The sequence below is a fragment of the Aethalodelphis obliquidens genome, unplaced genomic scaffold (assembly GCF_003676395.1).
Source record: "Aethalodelphis obliquidens isolate GAN/ISIS:26980383/991018 unplaced genomic scaffold, ASM367639v1 scaffold31, whole genome shotgun sequence".
NCBI classification, from domain to species: domain Eukaryota; kingdom Metazoa; phylum Chordata; class Mammalia; order Artiodactyla; family Delphinidae; genus Aethalodelphis; species Aethalodelphis obliquidens.
The window spans coordinates 15,255,122-15,278,180 of NW_020837975.1; the positions used below are offsets into that span (position 1 = coordinate 15,255,122).

Below are 23,059 nucleotides of genomic sequence, written 5' to 3' on the forward strand. Positions count from 1 at the left end.
TCCCCGGTTCCGCTCTCTCTGCAGACCTCATCCCCGTCTGACACCCTCTTCTTTCTCTTCGTTGCTGTTTCCCCACTGGAAGCAAACTCCACATGGGCAGGAAGTCTGGTTGGTTCTTGCCACATTCTCAGCAACTGACCAGTACCTGTTAGCTCATTTTATCAACAAATCACCAGAGACTTCATTAAAATGAGAAGTTGTTGTTAATGGAATAAGTGACACCAGAGAGGATGTACCTGGCTCTCATGACTTTTATGTGACAGTGAATGGATCTTGGTGGCCAGGGAGGCCTTGGTTGGCGCCCAGAAGAGGCTGGCACACAGGGCCTGTTCAAGCACTCGTGGCGACGAGAGCTCTGATCTGGATGCAGGGTGGCCTTTCAGCCCAGCGTGAGGGCTGTCATGGGGCGCCCATTCCAGGCTGCTGGGAGGAGAAAGCCTGCTCTTTTTTAGGCAAAAGAACCTTCTGGAGCTTCCTATCCGCTGTGAAATACTTTTTAATGAACAATCACAGACGGGACAGCCATGTCTTCACTTCACTAGCAGGGCCTTTTGCCAGGCCCACTTCTGCCTCCCCCAGCCCACATCTTCTTGTGTCCACTCAGAGCCCAGCCCAGGGCGGTCCTCTTTGGCTCAGCTGCTTGGCCTCCAGGCTCTAGTCCTCTGTTTACCTTCCGGGGAGGTTCTGCTCGCTCCTTCAGGGCTCCAGGCACTGGCCTGTCTGTTGTCTCTTTAGTCTCTGTGAGTCCCTGAGTGAACCTGGATCAGAGCTTGTTGAGGGCATAGGCTCGGGCTGTACTGAGGGCAGCATCCAGGTCAGCAGTGCTTCCGGTGCCCTGGGCCACCACTCGAGAGCCCCAGGCCTTGCCCCCCATGTGGCTGCACACAGCCAGCGCCCAGGCCTCTGCGGTGAAGGCTGGCGTGGCACTCTGGGGACAGAAACAGAAGGGGCAGTGATGCAGAGCAGCCCTCCCTGCCACCATCCACTCAATGTACCTTTGAGAGTGGAGTCATGGCGCTGAGAACCCTCTCCGGAGCCGGACACATGGTGGGGGTAATCAGGCGAGGAGACAGGAGAGGGACGGGCTGGGAATGAGTGGAGGTTGATGAATGGCTGCTACCTGTTCGCAAGAAATGTGCAGCCTGGAGGTGGCGTGGTGGGAATTAAGGAGTCTTTTGGTGCCTTCGTGGGTGGGGTGGGGGAGGGGGTGGGTTAGGGAGAAGGAGGTGGTCCTATCCCCACCCTGGGGTATCTGCAGAGATGGCCTCTACCCAGCTGTGGCTCCCTCGTGTGGGAGGAATAAAAGGTGTGGAATCAGAGAGCTGGACCAGGAGACGGGTGGGGTGGGAGCTGCCCTCCCTCTTTCGTTACCTGGGCCACCTGACAGGCACACAGCACCTGCCCCAGAGGCTGGGGGCTGAGTAGCAGCACAGACGTGCTGGGCGCCTGCTTACACAGCTGCCGGACCACCTTCACCAGCACCTGCACAAGGGAGGGGAGATGGCGACCTCACAGCTCCCCGCACTCCCAGCTTCCTCCCTGCCAGGACTTTCCCCTCCCCAGACCCTGGGGCCATCCCCAATCGCAACACTTACTGAGAGGGACTCAGCGTAAACTGTGTCCACAATCAGGGGCCCCTCCGAGTGCTGCTGTAGCAGCTCCTGGGTTTTCTGTGCAGCCTGTGAGGCAGGAAGGACAGCACGGGGGTCGGGCTGGGAGGCAATCAGCCCCCAGTTCTGAACTGAGCCCCAGTCCAGAAATCCCCTCTCACGGCCCTTCCCCCAGCAAGGGTGCAGGGGTTCTGCCTAGAATGGCCTCCTTCTTTTGGGTCCCCCCTGTGTCCTCTCCCCCTTCACCTCCTCCCTTTCATCATAGCTCCAGGCCCCTACAAATAGGCCGCTGAAGGTGAAAGGACTAAGGCTGGAGCACAGATGGGTGAGAGGGGGCGGAGGGGGGAGGATCCACGGTCAAGGAGCAGTTAGGGCTGAGTGGCGCCATCAAGTCAGCTTCCTGGAGGGAGAGTCTGAGCCAGACCTGGGAGTCGGGGGAGAGGCCCAGTTTGGCAGAGAGCGAAGTGGGGAAATGGCCTGACGATGGCACTCAGCTGGCAGGAGAGGGGGGAGCTGCTACCCCCCACCCCCCTGCCAGGCTTTGAGGCTTCTCAGCGTGCGTGCTAGAGCATCTCTGACCCTTGCTGGGTGTGCCTGGCATCTGCCCCCCTGGGTGCAGATGGACCTCCTCTTACCTGCCCCATTTCCAGTTTCCGGACGGCAGTGTTGGCACGCCGCCGTAGCGCCTTCAGTGTGGCCTGAAGCTCCCGCCGCTGCCACTGGGGCATCACGGCAGTGTCCACGGCCTATGGTCAGAAGCAGTACAACAATCCCTGCCCTCCCTGAGCCACGGTCTCTGAGGCAGGGACCACCAGTAAGGCCAGGGAAGAGACCACACCCACCACATCCCACCCTGCAGACAACCGACAAATATCTGGGCCAGCTGAAGTCTAACAGGAATGCTGGGGAGAGACGGGCAGGGTCCAGGAATGCACGGGGAAGGGAACATGGCCAGGAGAGGGGGGGGACAGCTCCATGCTGGGGGTGGCCCTCACATCAATGAGTCGTCCCATCTCCTTGGACAGCCGCTGAGCCTCCACCACATCCCGGCTGCCCTGACTCAGCCGCGCTGCGGCTGCTTCTACCTCCTGGGCCAGGCTCTGGCCCACCTCTCGGGCCTGCAGGGAGGGAACCGGATGGTCAGGACTGCTTGGCTTACCTTCCCTCTCCAAGACAGGCACTCTCAACCCGTTGCTGGGCAGGACCAAGTTAGAAACACTGAACAATCAGGACCCATCAAGGTACCAAACAATCACAACAGATGCCAGCTGCCAGCAGCTGGTAGGGCCATCCTGGTGCTCAGGTATGAACACTGGTTCTGCTGCTGGGCATCCCCCGGCCTGAGAGCATCTGCTGTGTGTTCTCTGACCCCCATCCACACCCAGAAGCCTCCCAGGCCCTGCTGGCGTGCTGACCTGCTGGGCCTGCTCCCCAGTGATGGCCAGCAGGCGGGTGGTGCCCTTGGCGAGCTGGCGCTCCCCGATGATGACCAGGTCCCCTATAGCCCCTGTGCGTAGCAGGTGCCTGTGGGCAGAGGGAGGGAGGAGGAAGCCGTGGTGACGATGGGAGAGAAAAGAGCAGCCTGAGCTCCAAACCAGGGGCTGGTGGCTCCAAAGACCAGGGAAGGGAGGAGGTCCAGGGCCCCAGGCCAGAGCAGGCAGAGAGGAGTGACTCACGTCCCACAGCACAGCTCCACAGAAGTCTGCAGTGCGGCCTGGGAGGCTGGGTTCAGCGCCTGGGCCACAGGCACACCCACAGACACCACCCGCACAGGGTCTGGGTATACCTGACAGTGAGAGGGCACAGGTCTGTTAAGGGACCTGAGGGGAGGGGAGGGTGGGGGGGCGGGCAGGCAACCTCCACCCCGTGGGCTCCCCCAGCACACCTCATCCAGAGAGCGCAGGCCGGGGACATGGGCAGTGCGTGCCAGGGCCACCTCCTCCATGTACACGGCCTCATTCTGCCCCACGGCCTTCTGCACAGTGCCCTCCACTGCCCGGAGCTGCTCTGGGGTCAATGGGGCCTGGGGGCGTTGGGGGGAAACAGACAGACCAACAGGCAGTCAGCCCCATGCCTGGGAGTGATGCATGAAGAAGCAGTCGGCGTTCACTGAACTACCCCCAGGTTCTAGAACAGGGGTTAGGACATAACATGTGCTCAATACACATTTGTAGAGATGACAATTGTTTTCTTTAGAAAGCTACCTGGGGGCTGGGCCTATTGGAAGCTGCAGGCCTTTCACTAGGCACTGAAAGTTGATGAAGAGACAGAAAATGGAGGCTCTAGACTCAGGGAGCTTACAACAAGGGTCAACCAGTGGAAGAGAAATACAGGATGGGGGAGACGCAGGAGCAAGGAGCAATCAGGTGGAACGAGATTTAGTCAGTGAGCACTTCCCAGAGGATTTGAGCCAGAGGTACAAGGAGACAGGATGGCAGTAAAGGGAGAGGGCAGCTCAGCCTGAGCAAGAATGGCCTGGGTGACAGCAGGGACAAGGAGGCTGGGTGGCTGGAGGTGAAGGGATGGCTCCACACACTGGCTAGCCTAACCCTCACTGGTGCAGGAGGAGCCTGATGGGAAGCCCCCCGCCCAACGCCCTCCAGTGACTGAATGAGAGGTTGCCCAGGCCCCCTTACTGGCCAAACTCCCACACTACCAGACTCCCTCTAAGCCCGTCGCCTCACTTGAAGGCTGCCCCTCTGTGCCCTGCTCACCTGCGTGGCCACGTCGAAGCGCAGCCACTCAGGATTGAGATGGGACCCTCGCTGCTCTGTGCCAGGGCCCAGGGCCTGCCGCAGCGCCCAGTTTAGTAGGTGGACGGCTGTGTGCTTCTCCATGCAGCTCAGACGCCAGGCCTGAAACACTTTTGTCACCCAGGGTCCTGGGTGTAGGTGGGGATGGGGAGAGAAAAGGGGCTGCAGGATGTCACGAACAGCAGGGGTGGGGTCCTCACCTCATCCACGTGCAGCTGTACCTGGTCCCCCACATTTAGGCACTCAGGGGCTGCCACCTCATGCAGGATGAAGCCTCCGCACACCTGCGCCCGAGCCACTGGGAACAGCACGTCCTGGGGGAGGGCAGGGCCAAGGCACTGAGTGCTTGCAGCCTCTCCCTCCCCTTGGTTCCCTTCTGGCTCAGGTCTGCCTCCTGCAGGAGGCTTTGTGTGTGAGGGGGGCTGGGGGGGCTCACCTGCAGTCCCACCCGCACCAGGTAGCCTCGGTCGGAAGCCTGACCTCCCTGTTCGGCGTAGAAGTTGGTTTTGTCCAGGAGGAGGCCACAGCGCTGGCCTTCCCCCACGGAAGCCACGGCTGTTCCGTCCTCTGCATACAGCTGGAGCACCTGGGCCTCACAGGTGCCGAACTCTACCAGGGCCAAGAATGGTTATCAGAGCTAGGCAGGGGCTTGGGATGCAGGAGGTGGGTCTGTGCCTTCCTTGAAGTCAACAGGCACAGGGCTGGGGGGGCACGTCCAGCTGGGGCCCCCAGAGAACCCCGGTGGCTACCCCGGGGAAGGCACAGGCCTGGTAGCTGGTCTCTGATGTCCTTCCCAATCACGGTCAGGCAAGCCCGTGGCCACCCACCTCAGTCTAGGCTCTCACCATAACCGCCGCTGGGTCGCAGGGAGTAGTTGTACTTGGGGTTGTCATCGGTTGGGGGCACCCCTTGGCGCTGTAGCGCCCCCAGCGCGTGGACGTCCAGCCGCAGTCCCTGCTCCTGAACTGGCTCGGCCTGCTGTGCCCGGTGCTGCGGGACAGGCGTGTGTGCACGGAAGGGGTGCACGGAGAGTGCAATGGGACTTGAGTCTCCAGAGAGCCCTGTCCCTGCCACACAGTTGTGTGAACACTGCACCCCCTCTGGAATAAGCCCTCAGGCTGGGCTGGCTGCTAGAGACCCCGGGCTGGCTCGTGAACCACCCTCATGTGGGGGTCTCAGGACCAGGCCTCCCTCACCCACTGCTGCCCCCGACGGCCCCTCTCTAGGACCTTGTGCTGACCTCTCCCCTTCTGCTACTCTGTGTGGCCCACTGAACTAGCGTTCCCCTCCATGGACTGTGGGCGGGGCCTGAGTGAGGGGACAGACCGTACCTCAGACTCCTGTTTCCCTCAATAGCTGCAGCTCCTCCCACAAGAACTCAGGGCTGGGGAAGGGGCCAACGTGTCCCAGCAGAGCCCTGTGTGGGAGTGCCCCAGCCTGTACCTGGGCCTCCTCCTGAGCCAGCCGCTCCAGTCCAGCAGAGTCCAGCTGCACCCCTTTCTCCTCCAGCATCAGTTTCACCAGGTCCAGGGGGAGCCCCAGGTTCCCAGACAGTGACAAGGACCAGGCCACTTCGGCTATGAGAAAGGAAGACGAGGGACGGAATGGGTGTTGAGGGAGGAGGGGCAGGATGGAGGGAGGGAGAAGAAGTGAGGGAGTAGTAAGGGCCAGGGCTTTTCTGACCACACAGAAGCCACTGGGTGCCAAGCACAAGTGCCCCCTCCCCACACCGGGCAGGCCCGGGAGAGGGGTCACCTTCAGGCCCCAAAGCCAGAGCTGGGGGTAGCCCAGGGTCCTCCCTTGGCATATGTGATTTCAAAGGAGGTGAGAAGCTCATTCTCGGCATGAAGCCAGCCTTGGAAAGCAGAGACCAGAGGCAGGGCCAGCTGGGCAGCACGTAAGTGAGGAGAAGCAGGGAGGTGCTGGAGAGAGAGTGAGTACGGGGAGAGGGACGTGGGGGAGGAGGCGGGATGTGAGGCCTGGGCCTGGCTCGCCTAAGTGGGTCCCTCACACCTCGGCCAGGTGCCCTGCTCACCAGGGAACACATCGGAAGGCCCCAGGCGCCTCAGGGTCCGCTCGATGATCCGCCGACCCTGCTGCAGGGAGGCCAGGAAGGCCGTCTCATCCTCTGACACCAGGCTGGCTATCTGAGTGGGGGCAGGGCAGGGCTGGAGCTGGGTCTCCTGAGAGGGAGCCCCTCCGTCCCCCATCCAAATCCAGTACCTGGGCTGAGTTCCTCTGCAGTTCTGGATAAGCACCTCCCTGGGGGCGGCAGACAGGGCTGAGGAGGTGTCAAAAGCAACCAGTCCACTCTGCACCTCCACCCTGGGCCTCCCTGGGGACACCTGCCGTGGAGACTCAGAGAGGCTGATGGACAGGGGAGGGATCCAAATGGGGAACCAGTTTCTCTGGGGGGAGGGGCACTGATACAGGCAGAAGGGGGTCCCGAGGTCAAAGGCTCAGCAGCCTGGGCCGGAAGGCCTCCTGAAGGCTCCCTGCTGTTTGTAAGCCCACTGACAGGACGCTGGGCTGGACATTTAGGGTGGGGAACCCAGGCCGGGGCACTGTATGGGCTCAGCGACAGGCTCCCTGAGACCCCAGGGAGGCCCAGGGAAGTGAGGAAGCTCTGCCCTTACCAGTGTCTCCACCACTACAGGCACCAGGCTGCCCAGGAAGCCAGGTGGTGCCCGCAACAACTCTGTAGAGAACCGCACAGCTCGACGGAGGAGCCGACGAAGTACCAGCCTAGAAGGATTCAGAGCCCAGATGAGCCCCCAGCAGCCCCTGGTCAGCAGGGAGGGGAGAGGGGAGGGCAAGGTCCAGAGTGTGTGCTCGCTTCCCCCTCCTCCTGCCATCTCAACCTGACCCACCTCTCCATCTCCTCCCTCCTCTCCCCTGCAACCCCCAGCAGCCCCTGCCCCTGCTGTAGCCCTTCCAGACTCACGGTGCACCAGACATCCCAGGAGAGACGCCATCGGCGATGCAGATGCTGAGCGTGCGGATGTGGTCAGCCACCACACGGTACGCTGTGTCTGTGTGCCCCTCGTCTGCTGCCCCGACCCGGCCCGAGTAAGGGGGTGCCCCGCAACCCTGGGAAGCAGGAGGGGAGACATGGCTGCCGGCCCTGCCTGCCCTGGCCCAGGAGGGACACTCTCCATCACTCCTGGAGCATCTGCCCTCACCCCTAAAGCTGACCGCATCTGGAATGGCCTGGGCCAGAGAAGCTTCAAAGGTGAAAGAGAGCCAGTCCCTGCCTCCTGGGGCCCACATTCGGCACAGACAAGGAGCACAGCTGTGATCATTTACTGAATTTCTATTATCAGAACCGGGTGGGTACTTGAATGATATGGTGTCTAATCCCTAAAACTTCCTGTTCTGGGAGGTGTTAAAGTGGAAAGTGGAGAAGAAAAACAAAACAAAACAAAGACTAGACCAAAAAAAAGTGGAAAAAAATAAAAACAAACAAAAAAAGAGGAAAGTGAGACTCAGAGGAGCTAAGTTCTACAAGGGCACACAATTCAAGAGCAGATCCGAGATTTGAACCAGGACCGTCCCACCCAGGTGCTCTTCATTCCCCACACCTGCCTCTACAGCCTCTATGGGCACAGGGAAGGAGTGTGTGAGCTGTGAATACATTAAGCTGTGCCCCAAAGCAGAGTGCTTGGTTCATCCAGCTCCAAACCTGTCTCTTCCCCAAGCTTCCCCCTCTCAATGAACAGTCCTGCCATTCACCACATTACTCAAGTCAAAAACTCGGGAGCCAGGCTTGACTTTCTTTCCTCTCCCCATCCAATCCATCAGTGGGGCCTTTTGTGTCTACCTCCATGAGATCTCTCAAATCAACCTACTTTTCTCCACTTCCACTGCTACCAACCTAAGCCATACCCTATTATCTTTCCTCACCTATGAAATAGGCTCCCGATTGGTTTCTCAGCTTCTGCTCTGGTCTCCTTCCAGCCTATCCTTCACACGGCAACAGGAGTGGCCTTTTAAAAGTGTGAGTCAGATCGTGCCCCTCCTGCCTTGGAGCCCATCTCACCACATTTAGAATAAAAGACTCACTTTGGACTTCAAGGCCCCACAAGATCTGACTCCTGCCTTCCTCTCTGTGGTAGACTGTTTCCAAAATTGGCCACAGTCCTTCCCTTTCCTGTGTGCATGGCACTTTGCAGCGTGACTTTACAGGTGCTTCCTATCAAGGAATAGAATTTATTTCTCCATCCCTTGGATCTGGGCTAGACTTGTGACTTGCTTTGGCCAACAGAATGTGGTGGAAATGACACTGTTCTGAGCCCAGGCCTCAAGAGGCCTCATGTGCTTCCACTCTCCTTCTTGGAACCTTGCCAAGCTCTCATGTGAACAGGCCCGAGCTACCCTGCTGGATGATAAACATACAACCCGGTCATCGCCACAGCCCTAAACTGACAGCCAGCCAACTCCCAGAAGTAGAGCTGCCTAGCAGCTGACCACAGATGTATGAGTGAGCTCATACAGGACCAAGAGGGACCCAGCTGAGCCCAGCCTACATTGCTTGTCCACAGTCTCGTACGCTATATAAATGGTTGTTGCTTTCAGCCACAAAATGTTAGGTGGTTTATTATACAGCAAGAGCGAACCCACACACACTCCGACTGTATCCCACGTGATTCTACTTTAGCTGGCTGGCCACTTTTTGTTCCTTTCCTGCACCAGGGCCTTGGTATTTGCTGTTGCCTCTGCCTGGAATGAGTTTCCTGTGGCTGATTCTTCTTTCAGGTTTCAGCTCAGAGATATCTCCTTGGTGAGCCTTCCCCAAACATGTCATCTAAGATTCTTCTCTACCCCTGTCCCCTGCCAATTACTATCACCCAGGTTTACTGCCTATTCACAATCTGTAAACTGCTATCTTGTTCTTTTTTTTTTTTTTGCGGTACGCGGGCCTCTCCTGTTGCGGAGCACAGGCTCCGGACGCGCAGGCTCAGCGGCCATGGCTCACGGGCCCAGCCGCTCCGCGGCATGTGGGATCCTCCCAGACCAGGGCACGAACCCGTGTCCCCTGCATTGGCAGGCGGACTCTCAACCACTGCGCCACCAGGGAAGCCCTATCTTGTTCTTTAATACATTTATTTATTACCTATTTCTTAGGCTAGAATGTAATCTCTATAATCTCTTTTCTCTTTACTGCTGTATCTCCTGAACCAAGCACAAAGATTTCACACAAAGTAGGCACTCAACACATATTTTTTGAACAAATGAAGGAAGGAAGGAGTTAGGAGGAACATCAGGTAGTAAATATGAATCGGAGCCTCACGTCTGACACCTTTGTATCCTTGGCTGGTCACTGTCCCCACAGGCAAGAAAATATTCTGAGTTCTCAACAAAGATGGAAAGCAATGGCAGTGAGCACTGGTGAGAGCAGGTCAGAGGGGCTTCTAGAAGGGAAGAAGTGGGCTCACCTGGTGTATGGCATTGAGCAGTGGGGAAAAGAGGTCGGTGTCGTAGGTGGAGCGTCTGCCTTGCAACACGGCCAGCAGCCTTTCCAGGCCCATTCCCGTGTCCACGTGCCGCTGGGGCAGGGGCTGCAGGCTTCCATCTTTCTCTCTGGCCAGGAAGGGTATGCAAGGTGAGGCCCCCCACAGGATTACAGGTATGAGGCAGACGCTCAAGTGGCATAAAGGGATGGGGGAGGGTCCTGGGGGGCTGACAATGGGAGGAACCAGAGGGCAGTATCATCCCCCCACCCCCACCCCCAAAAGCAGACGACGATGGCTTTGGGTCCCGTCCTTTCTCATAAAGAGTGATCTCCACCTTCACCCTCTGCTTGGGCCCTTGCCTGGACCCAGGCCTCCCCTTTCTGGGACACAATTCTTTGCTTCAGAAAGAGACATGTCAAGGCTGGTAGAAAATCTTAAGAGATCATCAAATTCAACTCCATCATATAAGAGAGCAGAGTCTGGAGAGCAGCAGTGACTAGTTTCAACTGTTATGGGCAAAGATGAGGATCTGAAAAGTGTTTAGAAATATGCCTGGCACATTGTAAATGCCGTTTAAGTGTTTGTTTTTATAAAAAATGGATGAAAGTGTCCTGACTGCCGCCTTTTTCACTTCCAGTCAGGGAATTCCCTCCTGCTCTCGCATCCCATTACCTGTTGTGCTGCATGAAGACCAGATTCCAAAGCTCCACCAGCTGGGGGGCTCCCACCCCACCAGCCAGGTCATAGTGGATCTCAGTACAGGGCCCACAAGGGCCAGTATCCCCCATCTCCCAGAAGTTCTCCTGTGGTCCAAAGGAGAGCATGCGGCTGGCAGGCACCCTGGGAAGGAAGCCAGATGGGTGGTGGGGAGACAAAGGCAGAACCTGGGACCCCCTCTGCCAGGAGAACCCTTCCATTACGCTCAGCAGAAGGAGGAACAGGGCTGACCCTACAGTATCCCAGGATATGCCGAGACTCTCTGGTAGTCTCTATTTTCCAGTCCTCTTGTGCTCCAGGAGTGGACATAAGTGGGGGTGGACTCACCCTAACTTAAGCCAGATGTCCCTGCTCTCCAGGTCCGGGCCCAGCCCAGCCTTGGGGTCACCACCAAAGTAGGAGACCCAGAGCCTGTCCTCAGGGATCCCATAGACCTGAGTCAGCAGTTCCCAGGCCATGCTGCAAGCCTCCTCCTGCAGTGCAAACCCATTGGGAAGAGGAAAATGGGTGAGAAGAAGGCCCCACTGAAGTTCCAATCAAGCCACATGAGTTCAGCCCTCAGCTTAAGACAAAACCATTTCCACTACCCACGTTGTTTCCAGAACAAGCCATGACTATTTCTAATTCTGAGTTTTTCCTGCATAGAAAGCGTCCTCCCTCTTCTGAATCCTACATTCTTTCAAGTCCCACCTTCTCCATGAAATCCTCTATCCACCCTAGCCTGGGATGATTTTTAACTCCTGCACTTTAGTATTGCTGTCTCACCATTTATTCATACAATAATTATTGACCAACCATTAGGCAGGAGGCATAGTCCTGGCCCTCAAGGAGTTTACAACCCAATCAGGGAAACGAGACACATTCCTATTATAAGTGTTCATCTAGCACTTTGCCTCTGTGTCTGGTCTGAAGCCCTCCCTAAGCAGACTCTAAGAGCGGAGACAGGACTAACCTTGACCCCTTTCTTGGCTGACCACTGACCCTTTCCTAACTCCAGGGCTTCCTGGAGACTCACCTTAAAATATACCCCCCGAAAGGCCCAATTGCCAAGCATCTCAAAGAAGGTATGATGGGAAAGGTCTCGGCCCACATCCTCCAGGTCGCTGTGGCGTCCTCCAGCCCTCACACATTTCTGGCTGTTCGCCACACGTCGGAAGCCTGCCATCTCGCTTCGTGGATCCACAGTGCCCAGGAAGATTGGCTTGAACTGGAAACAGATGAAGGGCGAGAGAGACATCCCAGACCCTCAGCAGAAGGGAAACGTGGAGGGTGTGGAGAGAGATGGTAGTTCAGAGTGAAGGCTGACCGTGCCCCTGAGAGGCCAGGGGGGCAGATTGGGAGCGTGGGGGCGCCCATCTCCGGTGTGTCTGGGCAGACAAGGGGTAAATAAATCATGAAACAGAGACTCTGCTAATAAAATAAGCAAGGTAAAAGAAGGAGGAATGCGTTGGTGGCTGGAAATAGAGCAAGTCTAGAGAGGGTAAGTGGTGCTCAAAGTCAAAAGCTTAGAGAACCCAGTCTAGCACGTAGCATGTGCTCAACATCTATTTTAATGAATGACTTGCCTTTATTTAAAGAACTAATAAATGAAGCCAGACTTCCCCCACGGGACTCCACACCCGCCATTCCTGGACCTAAAACTCAACCTCAACTCAGAAGTTGCCCGGTGGAGCCCTCTCCAAGCCCTAACTTGCGCCCCAATCTCGAAGCCTAACCACACACAGCCCTCCTTCCCCCGAAAGCTAGGAGCTCCGCCCTTCGCTTCTTTTGCCCAATCCCGCAACGCCTTTCTCTCAGGAACAAGTCACAAACTCCGCCCGGATCAGCGTGGCTCAGTCCCTACCTGGTTCATGCCCGCGTTGACGAAAAGCAAGCTGGGGTCGCCGCGCGGCCTCACGGAAGCGGACGGCACCAGGCGGTGGCCATGGCGGTCCCGAAAGAAGCTCAGGAAGGCGTCCCGCACGGCCGCGGCCTGGGTTGGAGGGGCCTCGGATGAGAGCGCCCGACGGCTGGGGCCCCGCCATTGCGGCGTCCTTCGAACGGCCCGCCGAAGTCGCCCGGCTGCAGCTGCCACCGACACCGCCATCTTAACTCGGGGCAATGACTTCACAGGGTCAAAGGGCAGTGCGGGATAGAAGGTAACTTGAGAAGGAGACCAGGCGTTTCCTACAGCGACGCCTTGCTACAGGAGGAGTCAAAGCAGCTTCTGCCTCCGCGTGGAGGTGATTGGGAAGGAGGCGCCTGCCAGAGTCCATCTAACACAAACGGCCTGGAACACAGTAGGCCCTTAATTCATTTGGCATTCAACAGATATTCATTGAGAGGTAGCTGTGTGCCAGGCATTATTTTAGGCGCTTAAGGTCCATTAGTAACAAAACTGACAGGGAATTCCCTGGTGGTCCAGTGGTCAGGATTCTGGAGCTTTCACTGCTGGGGCGGGGTTGGATCCCTGGTGGGGAAACTAAGATCTCGAAAGTCACAGGGCACAGACCAAAAAAAAAAAAAAAAAAAAATTGACAAAAATCCCTGCTCTCCAGAAATATATATTATAGCACTGATAATTATGTTTAATTTTTTCATTTACATGTTACTTCTATTTTTCTTTTTTATTGAAGTATAGTTGATTTACAGTGTTGTGTTAATCACTGCTGTACAGCAAAGTGACTCAGTTATACATATGTATACATTCTTTTTCATATTCTTTTCCATTATGGTTTATCACAGGATACTGAATATAGTTCCCTGTGCTATACAGTAGGACCTTGTTGTTTATACAGTTATGTTTATTAATTTTGCAAGGTTACAAATACAGTTGCAGTGAAAAGGTGTGGATTCAACTCTGTGTGGTGTATGTATACGTGTGTGTGTGTGTGTGTGTGTGTGTGTGTGTGTGTTTCCAGGCTGAGGGAAGAAGGCAGAGATGGCCAAGGGAGGTGATATCAGCATTCATTCAAGAGTCATTCAACTAATATTTATTGATAACTACTATGTGTCAGACAGTGTGCTGTGTACTTCCTGGTTCTTTTTGCCCTTGGCATTGGAAATGGCCATTTTGTTCTTAGGGAGTGAAGCAGGCCCTTTGGAGCAGGAGTTTAGCGAAGACAGAAGCCAAGCAGCATCTGTTCCATTATTAATTGCTTAATAACATTTGGTCTTTTAATGTGCCTGGGGATTAGAGAGACTCCAGGCCATCAGGGCAGGTCGAAGCTGTTGGATGATTGCTGAAGAGATCTCTCTCTCTCTCTCTCTCTCTCTCAGCCTCCCAATGCCCTAGGGTTTTGTGTGTTTTGCTTTAGGGTAAGAGAGACACCTGTTCCACCTCCCTTTCTGTCTTACTCTCCATGGTAACAGCTGTGACCATGAGGCCAACACAAGCATTTGTGGGTGGAGCCAGATTCTTCACGGGCTTCTCTTGATACCCTCTGCTCTTGGTGTGGGAAATTAAGCAGGTAGAGAAGAGAATTTGATAAGGTTAAAGCCCAATAGGGGCAGCAGAGCTGAGGTCAGTGTGATCACCTCTAAGGCTTCAGTCATCCAGCTGAGCTCTTTTGGCCACCATTCTTTGTGAGTTATGTTTTTCAGGGACTTTGAAGACAGTTTCCTTGGGAAATGTGTAGTCTTTTTTTGGACTTGAGTTTCTATAGTGATAATGAATTCTTGACTTTGTATTCTGACAGAACCCATGGCATCTATCCTGTGATCCTCTGTTTCTTCCCTTGCCCACGTAGATTAAAGGTGTTGTTTTGAAAGTGTTTTGCCTGTTGGTTTTTCCAGTATTTTTGGAACAGGAACCTAAAGCCAGATGGGGATTTCTGTGAGATTCATGATCTCGAGACCAGACTGTGGAATTCTTCCCCAAATTGAGATGGGAGTGTTTTGCTAGAGAAATCTAGTAATGTCCTCTACCCAGTACTGACGTCACCTTTTTTTCTCCTTCAGATTTTGCCCAGAAAGTCTTTGCATTATAGTAGGAACTCCATGTTTTTAGACTATTGTGGATCTAGAGTGGAGCCATGGATTTTTTTTTCCAAACAGCTTTAATGAAATACGATTCACATACCATACAATTCACCCACTTAAAGTGCACAATTCAAATGGCTTTTAGTACATTCACAGAGTTGTTATCTAACTTTTAGAATATTGAGATCATTTTCATCACCTCCAAAAGAAACCCCATACCCTTTAGCTATTAACCCCCAATTCCCGCATTCCTCCCAGCCCTAGGCAATCACTAATTACTTTCTATCTCTAAAGATTTGCCTATTCTGAACATTTCATATAAATTGAATCATACAATATATGGTCCTGTGTGACTGGCTCCTTTCACTTAGCATAATGTTTTCAAGGCTTATCCATGTTGTAGTACGTATCATGGATTTTTAGAAATGGGTATTTTGGGTTGTTTTCTGTTTGAAGAACGTTTTTTCCCCCTCATCTTGTTATTTTGTCCTTGCCATTAAAAATGATTTTTTTTTTTTTGGACTGTGGTGTCCTCTGGTGAGTCAGTCTCTTCTTTTTGATATTCCCCAGTGAAGCAAAGTGGTTCTTCTAGGATTGGGATGTGCTTATTCTGATTTGCCACTGTCATCTGATGAGGAAGTTAAATTTAAGTTCTACAGTTTCCCAAGATAGATGAATATGGAGACAACTCACCAGAGTGGGAAGTTACTGACCTCAGAACTTCTCTTAGGAGTTCTCGTATGTCTTAATTATAAAAGAAATTTCGTTTGGGGGTTTAAAATGGAAATGGGGTCTGTCTCCTGGGAGCTGTTCAGCAAGGTTTGGGTACTGCCTTCCCTAGGGCTGGAATTGCCCTTATGTTGCTGTCTGACTTACTTATCTTGGCAAGCCCAAGGAGCCCATTCTTAGAGCCTTCTCTTTCCACATTATTCATAAGAAGTAATGCCTTTACACTGGGAATGGAAATTGGCCTTCCTGATTTCCCCATTGACTTTGAGAGCAGGAACCTGAGGTCAGTGATGCATTCCATCCTGAACGGATGGTCAGAGGAGACACGAGGGGATTTTCACCCTTGCTAAGCATAAGGAACTCGGCTGTGGGAACTTCTGCTTGTAAATCATAAAGGCTGTTTTTTAGGGTCTAGGTTAAAAGTTCAACCTACAAGAGGTGTTCCTATTTTTATGTATTTATTATTAATTTTTTTTTTTTGCGGTACGCGGGCCTCTCACTGTTGTGTCCTCTCCCGTTGCGGAGCACAGGCTCCGGACACGCAGGCTCAGCGGCCATGGCTCACGGGCCCAGCTGCTCTGCGGCATGTGGGATCTTCCCGAACAGGGCCACAAACCCGCGTCCCCTGCATCGGCAGGCAGACTCTCAACCACTGTGCCACCAGAGAAACTCCTATTATTAATTTTTTAATAAATTTATTTTTGGCTACTTTGGGTCTTCATTGCTGTGTGTGGGCTTCTCCCTAGTTGTGGGGAGCGGGGGGTACTCTTTGTTGTGGTGCACGGGCTCTAGGCGCGCAGGTTTCGGTAGTTGTGGCACACGGGCTCGGTAGTTGTGGCACACGGGCTCAGTAGTTGTGGCACACGGGCTTAGTTGCCCCACGGTGTGTGGGATCTTCCCAGACCAGGGATCGGCTTCAGGGATGTCCCCTGAATTGGCAGGCAGGTTCTTAACCACTGTGCCACCAGGGAAGCCCCCCGACGTATTTATTTATGGCTTTGCCTTAAATAAAACAACGCTTTATTGTGAAAGCAACGCTTGTCAAACGTTAATATGCATAGGAATCTCCCGGGATCTTGTTAAAAATGCAGACGCTGATTCAGTAGGTCTGGGGTGAGGTTGAAATTCTGTATTTCTACCAGGCTCCATGGTGGTGCTGTTGCTGCCTCTCCTCTACCAGGCCAAGGGTGTGGTAGAGGACTTGTGGGAAGAGTGTGGACACAGACTTTGGCTTGGGACCAGGCCCTTGGGCTTGGGTGCTCCAGTGATCTCCTCTTTCTCCCGGAGAGGGTGGGTGGAGCCGGGAGCTCCTTGGGCGCATGCGTGCTCGCTCCCCTCCTCCCCACCCGGAGTCTAGGGAGGGTGGAGGTTGCGTCGGCCTGTTGCTAAGAGACGCGAAGGCGGTAAGGACCAGCGGCTGGGGAGGGTAGCGGCGCCCGGCGCTCTCGGGAGCCCAGCTAGAGCTGGGAGAGCAGATGGCGGGGTGGAAGGGTCGGAGCCTCCTGGGATCGGAAATTCAAGGATTAGTGGACCTTCGAGGGTCGCAATGCTCGGGTTTGTCCTTATGCATTTTTAAATGGTTACATTTAAATGGTTATATAAGTACCTACATAATATCCTTGATTTTGCTGCTTGGCCTGCAAAATCTAAAATACTGTCTGGCCCTTTGAAAAAAGTTTGCCAACCCCAGACATTTCTTACCCCAGACTTGGAATCAGCCATTTCCAAAAATCCTGGTTACTTTTAGTGGGAAACCACAGTTCAGAACTACAAACTGGGTGCTGGGGATGCTCATTGCTACTGGTTTAATCATTGTTTCTAGGTTTTTATAGAGGACACAGACAGGGAGAATATATATTTACAGATAAAATGTTCCATTAGAGGGTTTTAAGTAAGGGAGCAACATGATCTGATTTACGCTTTTGAAAGATCTTTCCCCTGGGAGAGAATGAACTATGGGGACCAGAGGGGAAGCAGGAATGCATATTAGGATGTTGTTTTCCAAGAAAGAAGTGATAGGACTGCAGCAGTGGAGACAAGAAGTGGTTGGATTCCGGCTATATGTGGAGATAGAGCTACCATTTATATATATATATATATATATATATATACACAAACATACACACATACATGCATATATATATGTATGTAGCTGATGGATAGGATGCAGGGAAAGAGAAAAGACCAATTTCTAAGTTCTGACCTGAAAGTAGGTAGGTGGTGTTTCCATTCACTGACCTCAGAAAGCCTGGGGAAGCAGGTCCGTGGAAGGGAAATCAAGAGTTTGTTTTGGACACATTAAGTTTAGACATCCAAGTGGAGATGTCACTCAGTGTTGGATATAAAAGTCAGGAGTGCAGAAGCAAGATCAGGGTTATAGCTATAGATTTGGGAGTCACTGGTACATTGGTGGTCCTGGATGAGAGCACCTAGTGGAAGAGCAGGATGGAGAAGAGAGGACAGTCATGTCCTGGCCTGTATTCTGGGGAGCTGGAAGAGGAGACCCCTGCAGGGAAGCCTGAGAAAGCCATGGGGGTCAGGAGGAAAACTGGAAGAGAAGATGATGTTCAGGTAGGAGGGAGTAGCTGCTGAGGGCTGAACAAGATAAGAGCAGAGACCTAATGAATGGATTGGGCAGAGTGGGAGAAGTTTCAGTGGGATGGTTGGATGGAAAGCCCAACTGGAGTGAGAAGCGGGGGTGAGAAGGTGGAGACAGGAAATAGAAACAACTTTGGAGGGATTTTGCAGAAAAAGAGAAGCAGAAAAAAAAAAAGTAGAGTCTGGAAGGGGCTGTGGGCTCTAGGGAGCATGTTTACTTTTTTAGGCTGTGCCGGGTCTTAGTTGCAGCATGCAAGCTTCTTAGTTGCGGCATGCGGGCTCTTAGCTGTGAACTCTTAGTTGCAGCATGCATGTGAGATCTAGTTTCCCGACGAGGGAACGAACCTGGGCCCCCTGCATTGGCAGCACAGAGTCTTACCCACTGGATCACCAGGGAAGTCCCCAGCATATTTATTTTTAAGAACTGCAACATTAAGTCTTGTTTGTATGCAGATGGGTATGATCCAGTATGGAGAAGAAACTGACAAAGCAAGAGAATGAGAGGATCATTTCAGTAGCCAAGTTTTTAAGTACTTGAAGGGATTGAAAAATTCAGTACAAAGTGGAGGGATAGTCTGCAGCCACAAGCAAGGACACTCCTTCCATTACAATAAGAGGAGGAGATCTGGATACAAATGCAATAGGTCAGTGGATCTAGGGCTGGGAAGGCAAGGGAGGACTCACCTTCAAGCATCTGTTTCCTTAATGAATATGCAGTGAGGTGAAGAGGTGAAATTGCCGTCTTGAAAGAGAGAAGATTTACTAGGGAAGTGCGGTAGGATTAGCTGGTAGCATTGGCTGCTCATTTAAGATTTGAGGTTTCGATTTACACTGAGACTGATCAGCACAATGGGATTTTCTCCATCCATGCTTAGCTGCTCAGGTGCAAGCACAGAGCAGATGGATTATTGGGTGTAATTAGGGCTGCAGTTCTGCCATCTGAGTGTGATGGAGGGAGGGGGCAGGCATGAGTAAGGGTGTTTGCAGGGAAATGTTTGAAGTCCTGAACCTTGGCCCGTATTTGAGTGCTAAACACTATCCCTACAGGCCCTCATCTCATCCAACAGCCTTGGTTAGTATCTTGGCGCAAATCTTAAAACTCAAACCTTAAACAAAAGCATAATGGAAAATATATGTATGTATATATGGCTCCTCCCACCCTCCCTCCTTCGGAAGCTTTGTTGTTTAAGGTGGAGAAAGAGATAAGAGAGTGTTAGCCTGTAACATTTTATGTCATTTTTATTTTATTTTTTTTTGCGGTACGTGGGCCTCTCACTGTTGTGGCCTCTCCCGTTGTGGAGCACAGTCTCCGGACGCGCAGGCTCAGCGGCCATGGCTCACGGGCCTAGCCGCTCCACGGCATGTGGGATCTTCCCGGACCGGGGACTGAACCCATGTCCCCTGCATCGGCAGGCAGACTCTCAACCACTGTGCCACCAGGGAAGCCCAGCCTGTAACATTTTAAAATTATGTTAAAGAGATAGTCACGATAGAGGCCAGAAGACATTGGAAAGTCATCTTTAAAGTGCTGAAAGAAAAAAACTATCAACCCAGAATGCCATATGCAGCATAAATATCTTTTTGTTTTCCTGTTGTGTTTACTTTTAAAAAAAATTTATTTTATTTTTGACTGTGTTGGGTCTTTGTTGCTGCGCGCGGGCTTTCTCTAGTTGCAGCGAGCGGGGGCTACTCTTCATTGTGATGTGCAGGCATCTCATTGCGGTGGCTTCTCTTGTTGTGGAGCACGGGCTCTAGGCACGCAGGCTTCAGTAGTTGTGGCGTGCAGCCTCAGTAGTTGTGGCTCACGGGCTGTAGAGCACAGGCTCAGTAGTTGTGGTACACGGGCTCAGTTGCTCCGCGGCATGGGGGATCTTCCCGGACCAGGGCTCGAACCTCTGTCCCCTGCCTTGGCAGGTGGATTATTAACCACTGTGCCACCAGGGAGGCCCTTTTGTTTTTGTTTTTTGGGGTTTTTTTGATGGAACAATGCTTTACTTCAGATGAATATCTTTTAAGGCTAAAGACAAAAATGAGAGTGTGGGAATTCCCTGGATGTCCAGTTGTTAGGACTTGACGATTTCACTGCTGGGCTTGGGTTTGATCCTTGGTCGGAGAACTAAGATCCTGCAAGCTGTGCGTCAGGGCCAAAAAAAACCCAAACCAAACAAAAACAAAAACAAAAAACTAAGAGAGTTTATTGTCAGCCAACTGCACCACAAGGAAATTCTTCAGGCTGAAGGGCAGTACTACCAGACAGAAAGTCGAGTCTTTAGGTGAATGGAGAACACTGGGGATGGTGACTGTGAATAAATATAAAAGGCTATCTTTTTCCCTCAGTTTATTTAAAACACATTTAACTGTTTAAAGCAAAGGAATTTCGCAATTGTATAGTTTTTTTTAATTGCTCCTGTCCTTTATGTTATGTAATATATATGACTAAGAATTATACAGTTGCAAAGTTCTTATAATTTACATGAGGTGGTATAATGTTTACTCTAGGTAGACTCTGGAAAGTTAAGGATATATGTCATAATGCCTAGAGTAGTGGTTCTTAAAGTGTGGTACAAAGACTTTGGGGGGTCCCCAAACACATTCAGGAGGTCTTCAAGGTCCTCCTTTTCCCAACTACGTATGTTTGTAAGGTGTATTTTCTTCATATATGCCAACCCAAACAACATATCCCGGCAGATTGAATACAGAAGTAGATTTGAGCATCCATCTGTCTTTTATTAAGCCAGCCGTTAAAGAGTTGCAAAAATGTAAAACATTGCCTCTCTTCTCAATATATTTTTGAAAATAAATTTTTCATAAAAATATGTTGTTTATGCAAACATGTAATGGTTTTCATGTTTATTTTAATTAAAAATAAATAAAATTTTTAGTTTATCTATCTATATCTCCCACATAAAAGACCCCTCTCTGGGGGGGTCTTCAATACTTTTTAAGAGTGTAAAGGGGGCCTGAAACCAAAACACTTGAAAATAGCTGCTGTAGAAAAAACACTCAAAAATAATGCAATGAGAAGCACTATTCACAATAGCCAAAAAGTGAAAACAACACAAATGTCCATCAACAGAAGAATGGATAAACAAAATGTGGTGTATACATCCAATGGAATATTCCTCAGGCTTAAAAATGAATGAAGTACTGATACATGCTACAATGTGGATGAACCTCTAAAACATTCTGTTAACTGAAAGAAGCTAAACCAAAAGGCCACATGTTGTGTGATTCCATTTATATACAATGTCCAGAATAGGTACATCCGTAGAGGTAGTATAGATTGGCAGTAGCCAGGCACTGAGGGAGGGGGGAATAGGTAGTGACTGCTTAATGAGTATGGAGTTTTATTTTGGGATGATGGAAATGTTTTAGAAGTAGACAGAGGTGATGGTTGCACAACACTGTGAATGTACTAAATGCCACCAAATTGAACATTTTATTTTTTTTATTTTTTTGTGGTACGCGGGCCTCTCACTGCTGTGGCCTCTCCCGTTGCGGAGCACAGGCTCCGGACGCGCAGGCTCAGCGGCCATGGCTCACGGGCCCAGCCGCTCCACGGCATGTGGGATCTTCCCGGACCGGGGCACGAGCCCGTGTCCCCTGCATCGGCAGGCGGACTCTCAACCACTGCGCCACCAGGGAAGCCCCAAATTTAACATTTTAAAACAGTTAATTTTGTTATGTAAATTTTACCTAAAAAAAAAAAGAGGACAAAGTATAGTTAAAAAGCCAATAGAGAAGTTAAAATGGAAAAAGAAGATAGGAAAGGAGGAATAGAGGAACAAATAGAGGAATAGAGACAGAGAAAACAAATAGAATGGTAGACCTAAATCCAACCTTATCAAGCATTATATCATCAGGACTTCTCTGGTGGCACAGTGGTTAAGACTCTGCGCTCCCAATGCAGGGGGCCCAGTTTTGATCCCTGGTCAGGGAACTAGATCCCACATGCGTGCTGCAACTTAGTGTTCGCATGCCACAACTAACGAGCCTGCCTGCCACAACTAAGACCCAGTGCAACCAAAAAAAAAAAAAAAAAAAAATCACATCATCCCATGACCTAGCAATTCCTCTTCTAGATATTTAACCAAAAGAAATGAAAACATGCATTTTCAAAAAGACTTGTACATGGATGTTCATAACAACTTTACTTGGATTAGCCAAGAACTTGAAACCGTCCAGGTGTCCATCAACAGGAGAATTGTGGTATGGTCACGTGATGAAATACAACTTAGCACAGTAAAAGAACAAACTACTGATATATGCAACATGGATAAATCTCAAAAACATGCTGAATGAAAGAAGCCTTCCACAGGGCTTCCCTGGTGGCGCGGTGGTTAAGAATCTGCCTGCTTGGGCTTCCCTGGTGGCGCAGTGGTTGAGAGTCTGCCTGCCGATGCAGGGGACATGGGTTCGTGCCCTGGTCCAGGAAGATCCCACATGCCACGGAGCGGCTGGGCCCGTGAGCCATGGCCACTGAGCCTGCGCGTCCGGAGCCTGTGCTCCGCAGCGGGAGAGGCCACAACAGTGAGAGGCCCGCATACCGCAAAAAATAAATAAATAAAAAAGAATCCGCCTGCTAAGGCAGGGGACACGGGTTCGAGCCCTGGTCCGGGAAGATCCCACATGCTGCGGAGCAACTAAGCCCGTGCGCCATAACTCCTGAGCCTGTGCTCTAGAGCCCGTGAGCCACAAGTACTGAGCCCTCGTGCCACAACTACTGAAGCCTGCGTGCCTAGAGCCCATGCTCCGCAACAAGAGAAGCCACCGCAATGAGAAGCCCGTGCACCACAACGAAGAGTAGCCCCTGCTCGCTGCAACTAGAGAAAGCCCGCGTGCAGCAATGAAGACCCAAAGCAGCCAAAAATAAATAAAATAAATAAAAATAAAATAAATTAGATCAAGATATTTAAAAAAGAGAAAAAAAAAGACGACTTCCACAGAATACGTACTTCATGATTCCATTTCTACAAAGTTTTAGAACAGGGAAAATAATTTTTTAACCTATTTTTTTTTTTTTTTTTTGGTGGTGCTATGAGGCTTGTGGGATCTTAGTTCCCTGACCAGGGATGGAACCCGGCCCCTGGCAGTGAACGCGCCAAGTCCTGGCCACTGGGCCGCCAGGGAATTCCCTAATCTGATTTTTTTAATCTGATTTTTAAAAAAGTGGTTGCCTCTGAGGGTAGAGCAGACATAGACTTAGGAAGGACTTGAGGGAACTTTCTGGCATGATGGA

General features: G+C 51.8%; 2 protein-coding genes across 13 annotated transcripts in view; one reads left to right on the plus strand and one right to left on the minus strand.

Moving 5' to 3' along the window:
- Positions 1-184: 184 nt before the first annotated feature.
- On the minus strand, positions 185-12,643 carry AARS2 (alanyl-tRNA synthetase 2, mitochondrial). Of its 9 annotated transcripts, none has more exons than XM_027127406.1 (22): positions 12,377-12,643; positions 11,549-11,740; positions 10,861-11,006; positions 10,489-10,656; positions 9,799-9,943; positions 7,308-7,453; positions 7,000-7,147; positions 6,587-6,625; positions 6,399-6,510; positions 5,807-5,940; positions 5,209-5,353; positions 4,800-4,972; positions 4,564-4,677; positions 4,325-4,465; positions 3,496-3,633; positions 3,287-3,396; positions 3,026-3,134; positions 2,606-2,728; positions 2,246-2,356; positions 1,596-1,679; positions 1,372-1,482; positions 185-928 (listed from the first exon to the last, which is right to left on the minus strand). In XM_027127406.1, the coding sequence occupies exons 1-22, from the start codon at positions 12,617-12,619 to the stop codon at positions 764-766; spliced, it is 2,997 nt and encodes a 998-aa protein (XP_026983207.1). In that variant the 5' UTR covers positions 12,620-12,643; the 3' UTR covers positions 185-763. The 9 variants fall into 9 exon arrangements, with proteins under 9 accessions (XP_026983207.1, XP_026983205.1, XP_026983204.1 ...); XM_027127404.1 differs by having other exon boundaries at positions 7,000-7,108; positions 9,799-10,042; XM_027127403.1 differs by having other exon boundaries at positions 9,799-10,042.
- The window catches only part of SPATS1 (spermatogenesis associated serine rich 1), a 53,956-nt gene continuing 43,453 nt past the window's right edge, over positions 12,557-23,059 (plus strand). For 3 of the 4 annotated variants that reach the window (XM_027127414.1, XM_027127413.1, XM_027127415.1), the window contains exon 1: positions 12,564-12,671. In XM_027127414.1, coding sequence (XP_026983215.1) covers positions 12,634-12,671 — 38 coding nt within the window. In that variant the 5' untranslated portion in view covers positions 12,564-12,633. Of the gene's footprint in view, positions 12,858-23,059 lie in introns of all 4 variants that reach the window. The other variant, XM_027127416.1, reaches the window with a different exon arrangement.